We start from the raw sequence: 18,895 nt of genomic DNA on the forward strand, positions 1-18,895 counted from the left end.
CCCCCCCCCCCGCCATTGCCGTGTTCTGGAGACGGGGCACTGCTGTAGTCTCACCAGCATCAAGCTTGTAACACTTGCCTCAGATTCACTAGTGTTGGAATCACAAACCACACTCAACTCCCAGTTTCCTTCACTATCAATATTTCCCGTGCAGGCTGATCCATGGACTAAAAGAGATTTAAAAGTGCAAAGCATTTATCTAATATCTATTATTATCTAATAATCTAGAATATAGTCCACATTTTATGCATACATATAAAATAAACAGGAGGGGCTAATCTGAGAGGAAGGAAGACTGCCCTGAGAGAGGAGGGAGGACTGCCCTGAGAGAAGAGGGAGGACAGCCTGAGAGAGGTGGGAGGGCTGCCCTGAGAGAAGAGGGAGGACTTCCCTGAGAGAGGAAGGAAGACTGCCCTGAGAGAGGTGGGAGGAGTGCCTGAGAGAGGTGGGAGGACTTCCCTGAGAGAGGTGGGAGGACTGCCCTGAGAGAGGAGGGAGGACTTCCCTGAGAGAGGTGGGAGGACTGCCCTGAGAGAGGAGGGAGGACTGCCCTGAGAGAAGAGGGAGGACTGCCCTGAGAGAGGAGGGAGGACTGCCCTGAGAGAAGAGGGAGGACTGCCCTGAGAGAGGAGGGAGGACTGACCTGAGAGAGGAGGGAGGACTGACCTGAGAGAGGAGGGAGGACTGCCCTGAGAGAGGAGGGAGGACTGACCTGAGAGAGGAGGGAGGACTGCTCTGAGAGAAGAGGGAGGACTGCCCTGAGAGAAGAGGGAGGACTGCCCTGAGAGAAGAGGGAGGACTGCCCTGAGAGAGGTGGGAGGACTGCCCCGAGAGAAGAGGGAGGACAGGTCTGGGAAAAGGAGGACTGATCTGAGAAGGAGGACTAACCTGAGGAGGAAGGAAGATTAACCTGGGAAAGGGGAACATTTATTATCTCTATTCCTAAAGCCTACTACATGATTTCCATGAGGTGAATAAAAAAGTCACCTTCCTATGTGCTTGGGTTGACGCTGCTGAGTCACATTTAGGTTGTTGTGCCGCTGAATGTGACAGACCCACACCATGATGGTGCTCAAGCCACACACAAGGGAGGAGAGCTCAGCCTCTCTGAGACATGGACAGTCTGAGGTGTCAAGAGGTGCCCAGCAGGCAGCTTGTGAGTCTGTTCTTCCAGACACACATTGCTGGCAATTTTTACACTGGGCTCAGGGACTAGCATAATGTAGGCTTAGACAAATAAGGTCTGGAGGCAGTCACTACAGCAGACTTTTGTGGACAGCTGGGACAAAACCACACTGGCTTCCGTACTTAGTAGTAACAGTCCCTAAAATGTCGTATGTGAAATGTCTTTGAAAATAATGGTGGGGAAAGCCACAATTTATAAGAAAAGTATGTCTCATTTTCTGAACAGAAAGAACGATCAGGGAACCTCTTTAGAATATTCCAAAGGGGGAAATGATGATACTTCACAACAATGCAATGGCAATTAAATGTTCATTAAAAACATCACATCATTACCCAGCCAAGCCACAATATTTGGGAATGGCTCAGACAAAAGGCAAAATATCATAGCATGGTGTTGTATGGTCAAAAGAGATAGGATGTGGTAATCATGAAACCAGATGGGAGATACACATGTACAGTGCTCTGTTGGAGTAAGAACCAGGGGACAGCTGAAGGGACAGCCACAGGCATCTTGTCCTGCAGAAGGCATTAGGGAGGAGTCAGGAACACCAGCCTCTTCTCCTGCCATAAGGGCGTTTGCCAAGACATTTTGGTCTGAATGGATGCCAAGTTCCTGCTGCCTTCTCTTCCTCTGCTTCGAAACTTCCAGCAGAACAATTTCAGAGCAGAGCAGACTCCAGACTCTCGGGCGGGCCCCCACCCCCTGCATAAGCCTCTGGGCCTCTTAAGATTCCAGAGGCTCAGAGAGGCCACAGACAGCTCGCTACTCCCAGGTTTATATCCAGGACAGAGATAGTGTCCAGGATCCAGATAACTTTTACAAATAAACTTTCAGAACCGAACCTGCGGACATGGCTCCGCTCTTGCTATCGCCAGCACCAGTATTTCGCTCCCAACTACAGATTCATAAAGAGAACATTTATTTTCTTCCCCTACTTTATAGAGAGTGGTATGAAATGCTGGAAAGGACTCTCCAAAAAGAAGGGTTTATACAAGTGTTAGCGATTATAATTACATTCACGGCGGCGCTGGGTTAAGTTCCTGGTTACATAAGCCTTTGGGTTCTTACTCTTACCATCTCAGCTGGATGAAGTTAAGGGCACAGAACTCAAATTTCAATATCTTTTCTCCCTTGTGTTTACTAAAAATAGACTTGAAAAGAGAAGTTAAAAATGAGAGAAGGTAAACTTGAAGGTGACACCAAATATCAGTGTGGCCACAGACTTTTTTTTTTTTTGTAATTTTTTTTTTTTTTTATCTCCAGTGCACAGATAATGGACATCCCCCAGCCTCTGGTACCTGGATAGGGCCCCTGACAAAATCTTGCCAACAGTTATGAAAAGAAATGAGAGATCCGTTCAGGAGCAAACAGCCCTTCTGATTCTCTCCGCTAGTGTGGAAAACTGAGGGTGAGCTCGGGGACTGGGCACTCAGGGGAGCCTGTGGTACTGAACCTGACTACTGTTGGTACCAGGTGCAGTATTGCATGCAAACGTGGAAATCACTGCCGTGAAGGGAGGTACTCACACTCAGAGATCTCTGCGTGGGAGAGCAAAGTACCCGGCCTTCAGTCCATTTCCTTAGTTCACGTTGGCTATTCACAAAGACCACAGTCCTCTCTAAGCACAAGAATGACTCTGAAAAGCTCTCCTTTGTGTTAAATCCACTGGTAGACATATCAGCCAATAACAGATGGAGACAAAACGTTCATGTTATCCTCGATCTGCCTAATGTGTGATCCTCACACAGATGCAAACAGGCGGCTGTGACCCTCCTCCCTCAATCTTTCATAGATGCAGCCATCTCTTTGCCACCCAAAGAGTATGTGCCTGTTTCCTTGATAAGGGCTATGAGCTCAGTCAGCTTGCCATTTCTGAGTAACATACTAAGGCATATCATGAGAATGTGCATGGGAGCCAAGCCGGGCGGCCCAGGCTTGTAATTTCAGCTCTTTGGGAGGCAGAGGCAAGACTGAATGTTCAAGGCATAATAGAGTGAGTATAGAAACTAGAGACACTCTAATCAAATTAGCAAGATTCTACTTCTAAATTAAAAAAAAAAAAGTAAAAAGAGGGTTGGGGGATGTAGTTCAGCAGTAGAGAACTTGCCTAACATGAGCAAGGCCCTGGGTTCACTCAGTACCACCCCGAACAAAAAGTACATAGTCTGTTCACTTGAGAGACTAGAATGATCACGACTTTTATGTTGTTTAAGACTTCCTTACAATGGAACTCCCGAGCCAGATATGTACACAGGAAAATTCCATGGAGGATCCCATTAGAACTTGCAGGAGCAGAGGGTGAGACATGGGCTAGAACCTTCAAGGGTTCTCAGAGAAAGACGTGGTTAAGGTGCCCTCAATATGTTTAGGTTTGGGAAGTCTGAGTAATGTCAGCAGATCTGGACCATGGGAGTGTTCCCCAGTGCTGGAACACTGGCCCTACCTGATCTGAGGAGGAGTAGGAGCACAAGTGCATTCAGTCTGAGAGGAGATGCCTGGAGGTCTGTCTAACAGGGGCTCATCACCAGCCACCCTCAGGGATTAACCTGCCCGGGAGGAACAGCTTCGCCTGGATCAAGGCTTAGAGCCAGAGTGCCAAGAGCACAGAAAACATATATTAACACACCCCTGACCAGTGCACACCCCAGACAGTGCACACCCCTGACCAGTGCACACCCCAGACAGTGCACACCCCTGACCAGTGCACACCCCAGACAGTGCACACCCCTGACCAGTACACACCCCAGACAGTGCACACCCCTGACCAGTGCACACCCCTGACCAGTGCACACCCCAGACAGTGCACACCCCTGACCAGCGCATACTCCTGACCAGGGCACACCCCTGACCAGGGTACACCCCTGACCAGTGCACACCCCAGACAGTGCACACCCCTGACTAGGGCACACCCCTGACCAGGGCACACCCCTGACCAGGGCACACCCCAGACAGTGCACACCCCTGACCAGGGTACACCCCTGACCAGGGCACACCCCTGACCAGGGCACACCCCTGACCAGGGTACACCCCTGACCAGGGCACACCCCAGACAGTGCACACCCTGACCAGAGTGCATCCTGGCTGAAGATACTCCCTTGAACTTCTTTCCAAACTACAAGAACAGACTCTTGGAATGCTGACTTACACTCTTTTCTTCACTGACGTGTATGTATGCCTCCCTCTGGTCTATTGCCACATTCTCAGAGTGTCCTCATGGTCGGGAAGGTTAGTTTCCTTGGAGCATATTCTATCTGACCTGGGCCTCCCTCTTCAAGCCTTCCCTGGTTGTGAGTTCCAGGAGAGAAGGGGGTCATGTGTCATGTGCATCTCTAATACTTAGGAGTCCCTTGGCCTAGTGAATGAGTCCATTCCTGTTTTGCCTCATGAAGGAGTGCAATTGAATTTAGGAGCTCACAGAATGCGGCAGACTTGCCGAAATCCAGCTCAGTGTGAAAACAAGTCTTTTGGGCCTACAGGAGGCACACTGGAGTTCACAGTAACAGTGGCGGTCATAACGACCATGGACTAGCGTGGTCAGCAGCGTCATTTCACAGCATCTGGGACAGGCCCGATCTCACAGTGGTAACACATTTGTTAAAGAGGTACATAACTGCCTTCTCCAATGTTGAAAAGGGCTGTTTCTTCATCAGTGTCAATTTTTAAGTATCTATATGCTATAGTTTCTTCTTAAAAGTGAGTGATTATTTCCACTGTGGACTCTGGGAAACTGAGGTCAATATTGGAGTAGTTCTCTGTTGCCGTGATGAAACATCACAACTACAGCAAGGGGGGGAGGGGAGGAAAGGGCTTGTTGGTGTGCAGGCTCTGATCGCAGTCCATCACGAGGGGAAGGCAGGGCAGGAACTCAAGGCTTGAACCTGGGGTTTGGAACTGAAGAAGTGGCCATGAGGGAATGCTGCTTACTGGCTTGATCTCAGGCTCATATTCAGCTCCCTTTATTATACCTCAGGACCACCTGCCCAGGGATGGCACTGCCCACAGTGGGCTGGGGGACCTCCCATATCAATAATTAATCAAGAAAAAAAAACCCACAGATCTCCCTATAGGCTACCCTGATGGAGACATTTTCTCAGCTGAGGTTCTCTCTTCCCAGATGACCCTAGCGTGTGTCAAGTGGAAAAACCAAACCAAACCAAACCAAACAACAAAAACAAAACCAAATAAACTAACCAGCACAAATACTTTAATGGAAACTTTCTCTTCTGGGAAGTGTATCCCTTCTTCTCATTGCTCCCTTTATAAATTTCATCAAGGAAAATCAGAAAAAAAATTTTTTCAAATGAAATTAATTTTATGTTCTTTGGCCAATAACCACATTCCACTTCAAGGAGGGCTGCTCAACTGTATAGACTAGAGATGCCAGCGGGAGCCAGAGAGCAGCCAACAAGGCCCTTGAGATGTGGGCCTGAGATGGCGCCACCCATAATCTTAACCTACAGAAACTTTCAGATCAAAGGGTGGGGGCTTTAGGCAGATCACATTGGGAGCCCGATGGTGGGACAGTTGAGAGAAATCTGATTTACCGATTTGCCTGAGAAGACAAGTTTATTTTGAAACTTGGAATGAGTGATCACAAACTCCATCAACAAGACTGCTTTGAAAGTCTATCCAAAACCATGCAAAAATAAGCAAAGGGAAAATTCTTGGAAACATTCTAGAAAATGAATGACCTGCCCACACCTTCTCAAGAGTATTTCTTCCCTAGATCATATTGCCCTGACAGAAATGAATAGGGCTGACAGGCACCTGAGCCTTTGGCCACCAGGGAGTGGTTTGGAGAGAGTTTTAGAATGAAACTCACTGATTTTGTGATGTCATTCACGTGGTACCATATGAAGATGCAAAGCCACTCTAGAGACCTCAGTCCCCGTCAAGCAAAGGTTCCTCAGGACTGCGAGCAGGGGTGAGGCTGAGGAATGGCTTCAGGAAGCAGCCGAGGAAGGAGGAAGGCAGGCCTGGAGATGCCCTGAGCTAGATGGGATCCTTAGCTTTGGAGACACCCAGGATTGTTGCAAATTGGTGCCATATTCTCGAACTCTTGGAGATGGAGAGGTTGCATGTTTCTTATTTTTTAAAAGGTTTGTAATTATTGTGATTACTACTATTATAATCATCTTAATCATGGATTTATTATTATTACAATTATTACTATTATTATCTTAATTGTGTGTGTTTTTCTTTCTATATGGCTTTGTATATGGGAGAGTGGGTGCCCAAGGAAGTCAGTGGCATAAGATACCCTGAAGCTGGAGTTACAGGTGGAGGGAGGGAGGGAGGAAGGAAGGAAGAGAGGGAGAGAGGAAGGTAGGGAGGGAGAGAAGGAAGGAAGAGAGGGAGAGAGGAAGGGAGGGAGGGAGGGAGAATGGGAAGGAGGGAAGGAGGGACAGAGGGAGGGAAAATTAGCTCACTTGTATTTAGGATATTAAATCCCTTTCTGGATTTTTACCATTGACATACTACCAAATCTATCTATCTAAATAATATGAAACATACAGACACACATGTACACATACCACCAGCACCAGCACCAGCACCAGCACCAGCACCAGCACCAGCACCAGCAGCAATTCATGTCAAATCTCTTGCCAAATCCTGTGTTTCTCTATAAAACAGTCTTAATTAGTCATAAGCTAAGTGTTAGGACACAACTCTCCCAGCTCCAGCCCTTCAATAAGAAAATGTCTCCCTGCAGGTTGGTGACCCAGGCCCACTTTTTTATTTCACCACCCCATCCAGCCACCATCCTTCCCTTTACACTGCAGTCATCCTGCAGCCCAGCCTTCCCCACAGAGTGCTGGACATGTACAGACACATTCTCATTTACGGGGACAAAAGGCTTGGGGAGGGGAGGAGGAGATGTCCAGTGATGATACAAAACACCACAGACTGTGACAGTCAACACAAAATTATTCCTCACAGTCTAAGACCAAGGCGCTGGTAGCTGCTGAGGGTGGCAGGGGATTCATTCCCCACAGAGGGCTCTTCTTTCTGCATCTGCATGCACTGGAGGACACATTCCCCAGTCTCTTTCACAAGAGTACAACACTCACGAGGGCTCTATTCTCATGACCTTGCCACCCCATGGCCCCACCTCCTACATCATCTTGGGGGTAGAATTTCCATAGAGGGATTTCAGGGAACTACAAACAGCCCATTTTCCTATCTTCTGCCATTCCTGAATAACTGAAGCCTGCTCAGATCCACAGCTGAACCTAAGTATGGCCTCCTTTAGAGGTAATAATAACCCAAATGAAATGTATTCCTAAGCTGGGTTCAGTCATCCTCTCTCTGCACTTTACTCAAGATAGTTATTTTCTACCTTGTACTAGAATTTTCCGTGTTTGAAGCTAACTCCCTCCCTAGAGCATAAACTCTTAAAAGGAAAGACACCCAGCCTACATGTGTACATTTGCCTTTCCTTTGTAAAATTACATTTATTATTTATTTTGTGTGCACGTGGAATGTGCGCCACAGCAAGTGGAACTCAAAGGAGAAACTGGGAGTCGGTTTTATCCTTCTGACATGGGGGTTCAGGGAATTGAACTCAGGTCATCCAGCTTGGCAGCAACCACCTTTACCTGCTGGGCCATCTTGTTGCGTCCTGAACTTATTTTTCACCCTTGAAATCCACCATAGTTGCTGTGTCATGGCAACATGAATGCATATGGTCTGTGGTATTAATAATTCCTGCTTCTAACTAAGTGAAAAACTTTACAAATTAGTTCAAAAATAGTCATTGACTGTGTTAGAGAAATCAGATCCAGGGGAACAAAAATGGTCCCTATGCCGACATGCCTAACATCTGTCATTGAGTTCCCTCTGACACTTTGACTTTATGGGCTATCTGGAACTCTGTTAGCAGAAAACTCTTTTGCTAAAAGTGTATCAGATGACACCGATGATCCAAATCTCCTCTTGTTTGCTTGCTGGGAAAGCGATAGAACCAGGAGGGACAGACAAGGGAGTCAGAGCCCAACTGGAAATTCACTTGGTGACTTCTGCTAGAAGTGCATACATGCTAACTTTTAATCACGGGCCACATTTGGGGAGTGATGGAATCCCGGCAGACTGTAGCAATGCTGCCACCGTCGCCTGCAGGCCACAAGCTCAAGCATTTAGCGAGCCACCCTACAGCGCATACACGGCCACGAGGGACTGCGCAAGCAGGAAGGCAAACTCTTCTAGGGCTGTCTCTGCATGAGCACAAGCCTGACTTACAAACACCAGCTGCTAAGTGCTGTGGATGTCTGTCGCTCTGTATGCTGAAAATATGTTGCTCTAATTGGTTGATAAATAAAGGTGTTTGGCCAATGGTGAGGCAGAACAGGGTTAGGCGGGACATTCTAACTAGAGAAGAGGAAGGAGAAAGGGAGAACGGAGAGACGCTGCCAGCTACCGCCACGAGAAGCAAGATGTAAATTACCAGGAAGCCATGAGCCATGTGGCAAAGTATAGATTTATAGAAGTGGGTTAATTTAAGATGTAAGATCTAGCTAACAAGAAGCCTGAGCCATTAGGCCATACAGTTTTAATTAGTATAAGCCTCTGTGTGTTTATTTGGATCTGAGTGGCTGCGGGTCCAGGCGGGGCTGGAGGAAACTCCAGCTACAGTGAAGTGCTCTTATGCTCACAAGTGTGCCACTCTTGTCACTAGCCCGTCTTGCAATCAAGAGAGCCAGGCAAATATCATGACAGACTGTCCCTAATAATGCAGTTAAAAACTAAGCCTTAATTCCTGCCTCTTGAAAGTGAACAGAGAGTTTCTGAGGAAGCCACAAACAATCAGTCTTCAATGCCCCTGACAGCGGGGACAAGGGGGATAGCTGGGCCGCTGAGCCAGCCCCCACAGTCAGTGTGTACTAGGCCAGTCACCCTCTACAGTCACTATCTCACGGTAATAGCCAAACAAGGACAAAGCCTGGGACTTGTCCAGGCCAGCCCCCAAATGGAAAAGCAGTAGCCTTAATCAGTCCTTGACTAGCCCTAGCCAATCAGAATGCACTAATATGATTGCCACTTGATTAAGCCAATCAAATCTGAGATGGTCTAACTACCCTAGGAACTCCCTTTAGTTGTGCTTAAAAGGAGCCCACACGTTCCCATAGGGGTCGTTGCCGTTTTGCCTTTGTGTAGCCTTTGCCTTTGTGATGGACAGCCCCAGCATGCTGGTATAATAAACGCTCTTGTTGATTGTATACATGGATGGTGCTCTTTTCTCCAGGACTCGAACACAATGAGGATGATGGCTGTTCCTGTCCCCAACATACCACAGCTTCAGAAACAAAACCACAGCCCAGGCTATTCTATACAGAAACTCTTACTTAAAGAACCATCAAAAATTGAATCCACTGCAAATAAAGATGAAGTGAAAAGGGCTTTAGAGTTCAAAGAAAATTATTTTGCTAGAATGTTCTTTTTTGGGGGGTGGGGTGGGGGGACCTAGAAATAGACAAATTCATTTTCTGATCTAAATATTTAAGGGCCATCTAAAGAAAAGAAACTATGCTGTGTCTGAGAGAAAAGCACGCAGAACATAAACAGGTGTCTGTACATCTTTGGAGGACAAGGAACAGGCTAGAGAGCACTGGTGTGGTGAGTCATTTCTGTGTGGGACATGGAGCACACTGACAGGAACAGCTTGCAAACCTTATATTCCCAGGTCCTTCATAAAATCCAGGGGCCTGGCTGGCCAACGTCAGCAATTACTTTTTCCCAGGGAGCGTATGCTTATTTGAGAGGGAAGGCATTTTTATGGTATGTTTCATCAGGAAGTGTGAACTAACACAGTTATCCATCCCTGTATAGAGGGACTAAAGTCAACCTGGAGAATCAGCTATGACTTCAGAGGTGTTATGTCAAGGAAAATGCTCTCAGAAAACATGAGGTGGGATTAAATTCATAAGACCTAAGTGACTGTGCACACAGATACCAGGGAATTCAAGCAGAACACTTAAGTAAGTAACAGAGGATTTTAAATCAATGGGGAAGAGACATAAGTGTTCCCTCAAGGTCAGAGACTCAGTTATTACAAACCGAGTGTGGAGTTTCTAGTTTTTATATAGTAATTTCCAAGAAAATGCCAGAACGGACAGGACAGGCATGCTACAGACTTGGAACCAGCTCCTGCTGGGTGGCTGGTTTGTGTTCCCTGTCTTTAATCTCATGTGATGCACAACTGGCCTCATGGGAGGTGGAGTTCCTTGCTGGTGGTTGAAATCATGAAAGCATCACCTACCGTGTTCCAGCACTTTCATGGGAAGCCAGAAGAGGATGAGGGAGTGGACCAAGGCATTGATGCAGTGACCCCAGAAAACCTGTAGGAAGACAAACCAGGGGATCAGAGTATTCAAGGCTCGAACCTCTGTGTGTAGCTTGCAACAGATGAGGTGTTGTGAAGGCTGCTGGCCACTTCTGCAGGGGGCATTGTTAGTCTCAAACTGAAAAGAAATACCGAGTGAAAACAAAACCAAACAAAAGCTGTTCCCTCCTATTTACAGGCAGATGGCAGGATAATCTCCAGATTATTATTTCAGTACAAAACCTGCGTGGAGCTGGCACACAATCCAGCTCAGAGCTGAAAACTGAGCTTCAGTGTGTGAGTATTCCCCATCGTAAGAGGACACTTCACAACCACTCAGAAAAGGTGACATAGGTTAAAACTGGGTAGTAAAAAAATGAAAATGTTGTTCATTTTGAAAACATTAAAATCCATCTGAATGCCAAGCACATGTAAAAGTTAGAACTGGCCATGCATGCCCATGAACCTGGCACTGGGTGGTAGGTAGAGACAGGCAGATGAGAGCTCTCTGGACAGGAGGCCTACCCAAAAGACCCTGTCTCAAAAAATAAGGTGGAGAATGACAGATGGAGATACCCAATATTTTCCTCTAGCCTCTGCATGCGCCTGCATCTGTGTGCCCGCCCCCATGTGTGCACACGCATATACCTCACACACAAAGTTCAAACCAGTAAATAAGCTTGCAGCCAGCCTAACAAGGGCTTCATGAAAGTCAATGGCTGGTTTTAATGGAAAGGGGCATGAGATGGTGCTGCCCACAGCAAACCAGAGCTGTGAAGAGAAGGAAGGAGAGGCTGGCTGGACTGAGGGAACTGTCTCTGGATCACAGGGCTGGGTATGAAGGGGTTATGTCAATGCCTTCTGTCAAGCACCACTGATCTCCCGGAAGAGTAATCAGAGCTCAAACAGAGCTGCAAGAGAAGCAGGGCTGTGCCTTTCGTACATGAGAGCTGTTTTATCACATCACTTACCTTAGTGTTGAAGCCTTCTGCATTCTGGGTGATTTTGTAGAGCTGTGGAAACCTCAGCATGCTCTCCTGAGTGCAAGACCTCTCAAAGATTCCCAGAGTGAAGGGCGGCAACGCGGTGAAGATCTGTGTGGAGACGATAAGGCGTTAAACACAGCCCTCCGGCTGCACCCTGTGCCGGGGTTTCGGCTCTGTGAATGATGACTTCTAGTCAAGTCCAAGCCCGAGACTCCATGATTCACAACTCCCCACACATCCTCCAAACAGAACAAAAGAAAAAAAAAGTCACCATTTTCTTTCTACTGTTAATTTGTGTAAATGAATCCATGGAATGCTAAAAACATAAATTCCTGTTGAGCTAAGAACTCAGTGGTGAGGAGCTGCCTTCCTGTGTAGAACCAGCAACCACGGCGCTCACACTATGGTCAGCTCCAGGAAGAGGATCACACAACAGTTTGGTCCAGGAAGCAGCATGTTTTCTGTCAGTGTTGGCTGCAGGAGTTGTACAGCCTTCTCTCCCGATTCTCTCCTCACAGTTTAGGAGGCACAGGTACTCCATGTATTCACTCAACAGTCACTTACTGTGAATGAGATGGGGGCAGACAATGTGTGGGGCACTGAGAATTCAGACATTTTTTTCAGAGAGGAAGAGAGGCCAGGAAGTTTCTAAGACCCTGTGTCTCCTGCAGAGGAGGTAACTCATGACAACAGGGTGGCAATGATACAAACGTGTGAAGCATGGGGGTTCAGTGTGGTTGCTCAGCCAGAACGTTACGGTGCCATTGTGAAGAAAAGACTCAGCGCACCAGAGTATGGCACTTGCAAGGCATGGGACCTGCAGGGTTTGGCAAGATGATGCTCAATGCGGATGCTGGCCCCTCCTTTGAGAAGAACACCCTTCTGAAACTCTCAGGCATTGACAACATGTTTTGGGGAAACCTGTAGCATTTGAAGAATGTGGCTGGCTGAGGACACAGGACAAAGGTGAAAGAAGACCACGGAAACACTGGGACACTAAGTCTTGGGGAGATAGAGCCTCCAAGGTACCAACTTTCACAGGTTCTCCTCAGGAGTCAGAGGTGACCCTGTTTCTATGTTGCAAAATAGAGCCAGATGCTGAAGAGGGGCTTGGAAGGAGGACTGTGCCACTTCCGTCTGGGGCATGTGGTCACTCTCTCACTTGGCTCGGGCAAGTTCAAAGAGACTATCTCATAATTTATCCTGTTTTGATGGAATCTATACCCACAAACCCAGCCAGCTCGGCAGCTGTGGAATCCAAAAAGCCTCTCTGAGAGAATCTCAAGTGCACACCAGTTCCCTGGAGACTGAGAGTCTGACCAGCAAAGCACACCTTTCCCAAGGCTGCTGGGGTCAGACAGGTGATCGAGGCCAGTGACTCTCCTGAGCGCGCTGGCTTTGGAAAGCAGCCCAGAGATTGTAACAGGCTACAAGGAGCCTAAGCACTGTTTCTGTCCTCTGCATCAACAGAAGCTGCGTGTTTCATGGCCAGCAGAAGGCATGGCCAAGGACGGTCTCAGCAGCTCTGCACATATTTGGGTTCATCTTTCACCTGCCATTGTTCTGCATCGGCACACACACCATTCCTGTGCCAGCACAAACTGTGCTAGCTTTTTTCTTTTTCTCTTTGAGTCTCTCCTCAATCCACACCAAGCCCTCTTCATCCCTCATTACTGGTGGACAGCCCAGGAAGCTCTACCATATTTTTATCCTGTTTGAAGCATACTGCACTCACCTATGCGGCCTGGTTGGGGACAATTTTTTTTTTTTTTTTAACAAAATGGAGACATCACACACATTTTTCTTCATCACGATCTTCCTGCTAAACAGTACATCACAGAAAGCAATTCGAGCCCCTGGGATTTAACACTACTGCAGTCTGTTTAGTGCTCTTTAGTGTTTACATAATAATTTACAGCAGGGGTGTGCCATAATTTGAGTTATTAATCCATCGGTAGGCATTCATTTTGATTCCAGTTTTTTCTTTTTTTTTTTTTTTTTTTTTGTTACCACAGACATGTGACAAACGTTTATTATATGGTCCCATATATGCTTTGCTTTTATTTCATGGGAGGAAGAGCTGCTGGGTAGAGAAGGAAACATGTAGTTTTAATTTTATAAGATGTTGCCTGCTTGTATTCTAAAGAGTTCCAACCTTTTATGTCTCCCTTTGCAAAGAACAAGAGTGACCTTTCGCCAGCTTCCCTATGGGCAGGGGTTATACTCTACGTTTATTATTCTCTTGTCTGAAAAAGTCAAGATATTAACTCTTACTTTAAAATTTTTACATTTCCCTGTCTACCAGTGAGTCTGCATGTGTTGACCATCTGGGCCTGCCACTTCCAACATTTAGCTAGGTCCTTTCTCTCTCTCCACCCATGGTTATCTGAATCGGTGAGTCCTGCAAGCCCCCAGCTGGGTCTTCAAGTTGTGTTCATTGTTTATAGGCTTCTTTTCTTCCCAACATGCTTCTTTGGCAACCTAAAAGCTTTGAAGTTTTAAGTGGTCAAAAAAGAGCTTTGGAGTGTCCACTTGTGGACAGTTTTCCCACCCTGGAGTTTATGTGCAGTTTTTAGGAGCATGCTAGGGGAGTCTCATGGTTTTATTTTTCCCACTTAAGTCTTTAATATATTTGGAATTTATTTTTCTATGAGGTATAAGCTCAGAATTCATTTTTTCCCAGATAATGGACCAGATGTAAAAACACAATTAATCGACACTTTCCCACAAAGTTGAAAAAAAAAATCACCATTAAGGTTTATTAGACTCTGATGTACTGTTGTTCTAGACTCTGGAGGTGGAACCCAATTCTAGGATCTCTGACTCTGAGTCAGTCAGAAGCACACAGTTCTTGCTGGTGCTTTTGGGGCTAGTCTGACAGTCAAGACCACAGTCTTTTCTGAACGTGTGTTGCACACCTATGTTCAAGTCTTCCTCCTTTCCACTTACACTTTCTATTGTGTTACCCAGCTTCTCTTGCACCCCTCAGACCTGCTCACATCATGTAAATGTACACATCAGCTCATGGACTGAGGCCTTTGTCATGACTTTTAAGTCTTCCTGTGCAAGAAGACAATACACATTCTATTTACACCCTGGTTTTAGGTCTTTATTTCTTTGTCCTTTTTCAGTGGTACTGGGGACTGTGCACAGTAGGCATGGACCCTGCCACTGAGCTATACCCCCAATCCTACTTTTACTTTACTGTTGAATTCTGAGACAGGCCTTGCTAAGTGGCCTGGGCCAGCCTTGAACTCACTTCACGGCCGAGCCGAGTGTGAAGTCTAAGATCCTCTGGCCTCAGCCTTCGCAATGCCAGGATCACAGGAGGTGCTCTGAGGCCCAGGTGACTTAATCTTTCATTAAGACAGTGGGCCATTTCATATGGATACCATCAAATTGCAACTATGTAATTTATTATTAAAATACATGAGGGACAGAATCATACTATGCTACCTGGCTGGTCCCCAAGTCTTGAGGACAAATGATTCTCCCTGCCTCAGTCTCTCAAGTAGCTGGGACTCAGGCATGTGCTGCTCTGGCAGCAATGTATATGTTGAGTTGTTTTCTGAAAGGAGTTCTTAGTTCTTATTTTTGCAGTTTTTAGGAGCCCATTGAAATAGAATAGACTTAGATTTAGAATTCAGAAATAGCCTATAGACTTAGAAATAGAATTATTGATTACTAGGACAGAAAAAAAGTCTTATCTGGCTCTTTTAGAATTCTTTCATATTTCTAGTATTTTTGGGTTGGTTTCTTCTGGGTTTTCAGGATAAACAATCATGTATGAGCATATATAGTCGACCATTGTTTCATTTCCACGAGTACTTGTATAAGCATTGAAACTGCCCATGATTTCCCCAATATTTGTAACAGCTGTTTAACTTTTTTGGTGGTTGCCGGAAACTCTAGGATGATGCTGAACTCCACAGTGATGATGGCTTGTTCCCCTGCAGTAATGGCTGGTCCACCAACCCGGAGTTTGCCATGGACGGCAGCGTGTGCAGCTTTACAAGCAGTTTGAAATCTGGCCAATTGGCTTCTTTGCATTTATATTCTTCTTCTTCTTCTTCTTCTTCTTCTTCTTCTTCTTCTTCTTCTTCTTCTTCTTCTTCTTCTTCTTCTTCTTCTTCTTCTTCTTCTTCTTCTTCTTCTCCTTCTTTTCGCCAAGTCTTATTTTGGGAATGCCAGCTGAACTGCTTCAAACACTTGTGTGCATTTACTGATGGGAGCATGTTTTTATTCACTTTATTGACATAGTTTGGTTGATTTGCTTTTCATCTGAAACTCTTGTATTCAAAGCCCTGCTTTGTCAAATACTTCACTCTTTCAACACAGAGCTAAGCTCTCTTAGTTGATGTTTTATGTAAATGTCTGTAACTACAAGTGACCCTGCTCACAGTTTTCTTTTTTAAGTTATGTTGGCTTAATAATGGGGTTAATTTTTTGATTAATTTAAATAATACCAGAGTTATCCCCTCACTGAAAATGATACAATGTCTAGCTAAATCGACTTAACGCAGGAAGCTTTTCTTCCTGATGGCCTTCAAAATTTCTGTCCCCCCTCAAACTCAACTGATATGGAAGTGAAACTATCGCTCTGGGACAGTTCTTCATGCTCAGGGGTTATGACCAGTGGAGACACCTAAGAGCTCAGCTGAACAATGTCCAACACACACTATGGTTTTCCTACACACACCTATTGTAAAGTTTAAGTTTTAACCTAGAAACAGTTAGGGTTAACAGTGAGAACTATTACTAAAAGAGATGTCATAATAATATGTTACTATTAAAATAGTTCAAACAAGATCTTTTTCCTGGTATTTTACTTAAAATTTTTTGTGATTATAATTACATCATTTCCCTCTTCTCTTCCATTCCCTCCAAACCTCCCAATTCCCCCTGCCCCTGCCTTGCTCTCTTTTAGATGCATGGACTCTTTTATCATTAATTGTTGTTAGGTGTGTGTGTATGTGTGTGTGTGTGTGTGTGTGTGTGTGTGTGTGTGTGTGTGTGTATTGTGCTTAGTCTGTAGAATGTTACTTGTCTGTGTATGTTTTTCAGGCTGACCATTTGGTATCAGATTCCAGTTGGCGTGTTCTTCCCTGGGTAAGACTATTTCTCCTGCTCTCTGTGTTCCCTAGCTGCCTGTAGTTCTTGGGGTAGGGTTGAGTCCTCAAGAGCTGCAGCAGCGGCCGGGCGGGCGGTGGTGGCGCACGCCTTTAATCCCAGCACTCGGGAGGCAGAGGCAGGTGGATCTCTGTGAGTTCGAGGCCAGCCTGGGCTACCAAGTGAGTTCCGGGAAAGGCGCAAAGCTACACAGAGAAACCCTGTCTCGAAAAACCAAAAAAAAAAAAAAAAAAAAAAGAGCTGCAGCAGCAACACACATATCTTGACAGTACCCGAGAGCTCGCTAATTGGACTCGAGGTCCACTCAACAAGCCCGGTATTGGAAACCTGGCCAATTACCCAGGGGCAGTGAAGTTGCGGATCTTTGGAGAAGAATCTACAACCACCACTTTACCAAACCAGCCCAACCCCTAACTCCATTCTAAATATTTGTCCTCAGACCCACAGGTGAGTAGAGTTCTCACCTCCCATCGAGGAAACTTCTTTTTGTAACAGATGGAGAGCATTACGGTGAACTACAACCAATCACAGTGCCGTGGAGGCCAGTCCCAATGAGTACGGAACACCCCGGCCCCTGAGGTTCGGGGAACATTAATGAAAGGGGGCGGAAAAACTGTAGAGCCGGAGGATGAGGGGGGGTTTCTGTCCGATGGAGCCCCAGCACCATGGGGATCTTACTTCTAAGAGTCTCAGTCTGCAGTTGACCGCGGGAAACCGAAGCCCCCGAGGGCAATCACAGGTAGGCAACTAACGGGAAGAGAATCTAATGGGACATCGTCAGCTCAGTATTTAGAGTCATGCAGAAACCAAGTCTGTTTCATTCTGTCTAAGAAGGCTGTGGCAAACTGAGAAACAACAATCTACGTTAGCTGCCTGGGGGAATCAAACTTAAAAAAAAAAGGCACAAGAGGAGAAAAAGCAGGACAGAAATGCTGCAAATGTTTTACATCTTGAAGGTGGTCCCCTGTAAAAGGTCTCTGACTGTGGACTGCCACCAATTGTACAATAGGACGTTGCTGAGACCATAACTGCAAGATTAAGTATGGATGCGAGAACAGCACTGTGTCAGGCTTTTCGGATTTGATCATTATACTGCAGTTACACACACAGTCTTAGCAACTCTACACTGAGGGTGATGGGCACTCAGATGGTTGAGAATAGGTGTGTGTGCGTGTGTGCGTGTGCGTGTGCGTGCGTGCGTGTGTGTGTGTGTGTGTGTGTGTGTGTGTACACATGCATGCATGCCCAGGTGCATGCACTCCTGTGTAGGTGGGCACATGCATGAAGAGAGACAGCACATGGAAGCAAAGTGCTGAAAATCGACTAACCCAAGTAAAGAATAGCTAGGAGTTCTTGGTGCTTAAAAAAAATAACTTTAATTTCAATTGTTTTTCATATTCCTCGCCAAGACAATTGCCATGGGAGAAATCTGCTATGATTTGGATATGATCTAAGTGTGTTTTCCAGAGGAGTTCATGGCTGGAGGCTTGGTCTCCAGTGTGGGGTTGCTGGGGTGGTGGGACCTTTAAGAGGTGAGGCCTAGAGCCAGAGGACCTGGTGGGGGGTTCACCAGGGCTGAACAGATATGGCTTCATCTTCCTAGACTGGGACCAGCTAAGCCTGTTTTCTCTATAAAGTAATCAGTCTCGGATACTTTCTCATGATACCCACAAACAAATGAAGATACTTTCATGTTCTCAAAGGTTTCAAGCTTCTAGTGTGAGGGATTCCAGGACTGCTCATCTGGTGTAAGTAGAAACACCTTTCTGACCAGCACCCCCAGCACCTCCAGTACCCCAGCACCCTAGCATGCCCAGCACCTCCCAGCACCTCCAGCACACCCGAGCATTTCTAACATGCCCCAGCATCCACTTTAATATCTGTTCTGTGGACTCTGGTAACCTAGCGTCATTTCACCTCAGAATTGACTTGTCTGTGAGAGTCCTTTTCTCTATTGGTTGGTGGGCACTGTGTACACAAGACATATTCCCGACCCTACACATTAAAGTCAAGGTGGTTCTTAACCCTCCACAGGCACAACACTCCCCAGGGGCATCCTTTTAAAAGGATGCATATTTCTGAGGCCCTCTCTACTGAGTGACTGAGGGGCTCAGGAATCTGTATTTTTTTTTTTAAACAAACCCTTGTTTTTCTTTCTTGTGAGTGGACTATGGGCCTTGTTTTGATCAACACAGTTCTTCAGCCTCCTTCAGCTCAGGCATCCCCTAAAATTTCTTAGGTTTAATTTGAATTTACCACAGCTAACCAGAGTTA

At 46.1% G+C, this 18,895-nt stretch overlaps 1 protein-coding gene across 16 annotated transcripts in view; it reads right to left on the reverse strand.

Annotated features, from left to right (window-relative positions):
• Window positions 1-18,895, reverse strand: part of Atp8a2 (ATPase phospholipid transporting 8A2) — a 592,551-nt gene that overhangs the window by 144,719 nt on the left and 428,937 nt on the right. For all 16 annotated transcript variants that reach the window (XM_076545122.1, XM_076545120.1, XM_076545123.1 and 13 more), the window contains 2 exons: window positions 11,477-11,599; window positions 10,443-10,521 (listed from right to left, as the gene is read on the reverse strand). In XM_076545122.1, the coding sequence (XP_076401237.1) occupies window positions 10,443-10,521; window positions 11,477-11,599 (202 nt within the window). The remainder of the gene's footprint in view (window positions 1-10,442; window positions 10,522-11,476; window positions 11,600-18,895) is intronic.

The sequence above is a fragment of the Peromyscus maniculatus genome, chromosome 9 (genome assembly GCF_049852395.1).
Source record: "Peromyscus maniculatus bairdii isolate BWxNUB_F1_BW_parent chromosome 9, HU_Pman_BW_mat_3.1, whole genome shotgun sequence".
In the NCBI taxonomy this organism is placed as follows: domain Eukaryota; kingdom Metazoa; phylum Chordata; class Mammalia; order Rodentia; family Cricetidae; genus Peromyscus; species Peromyscus maniculatus.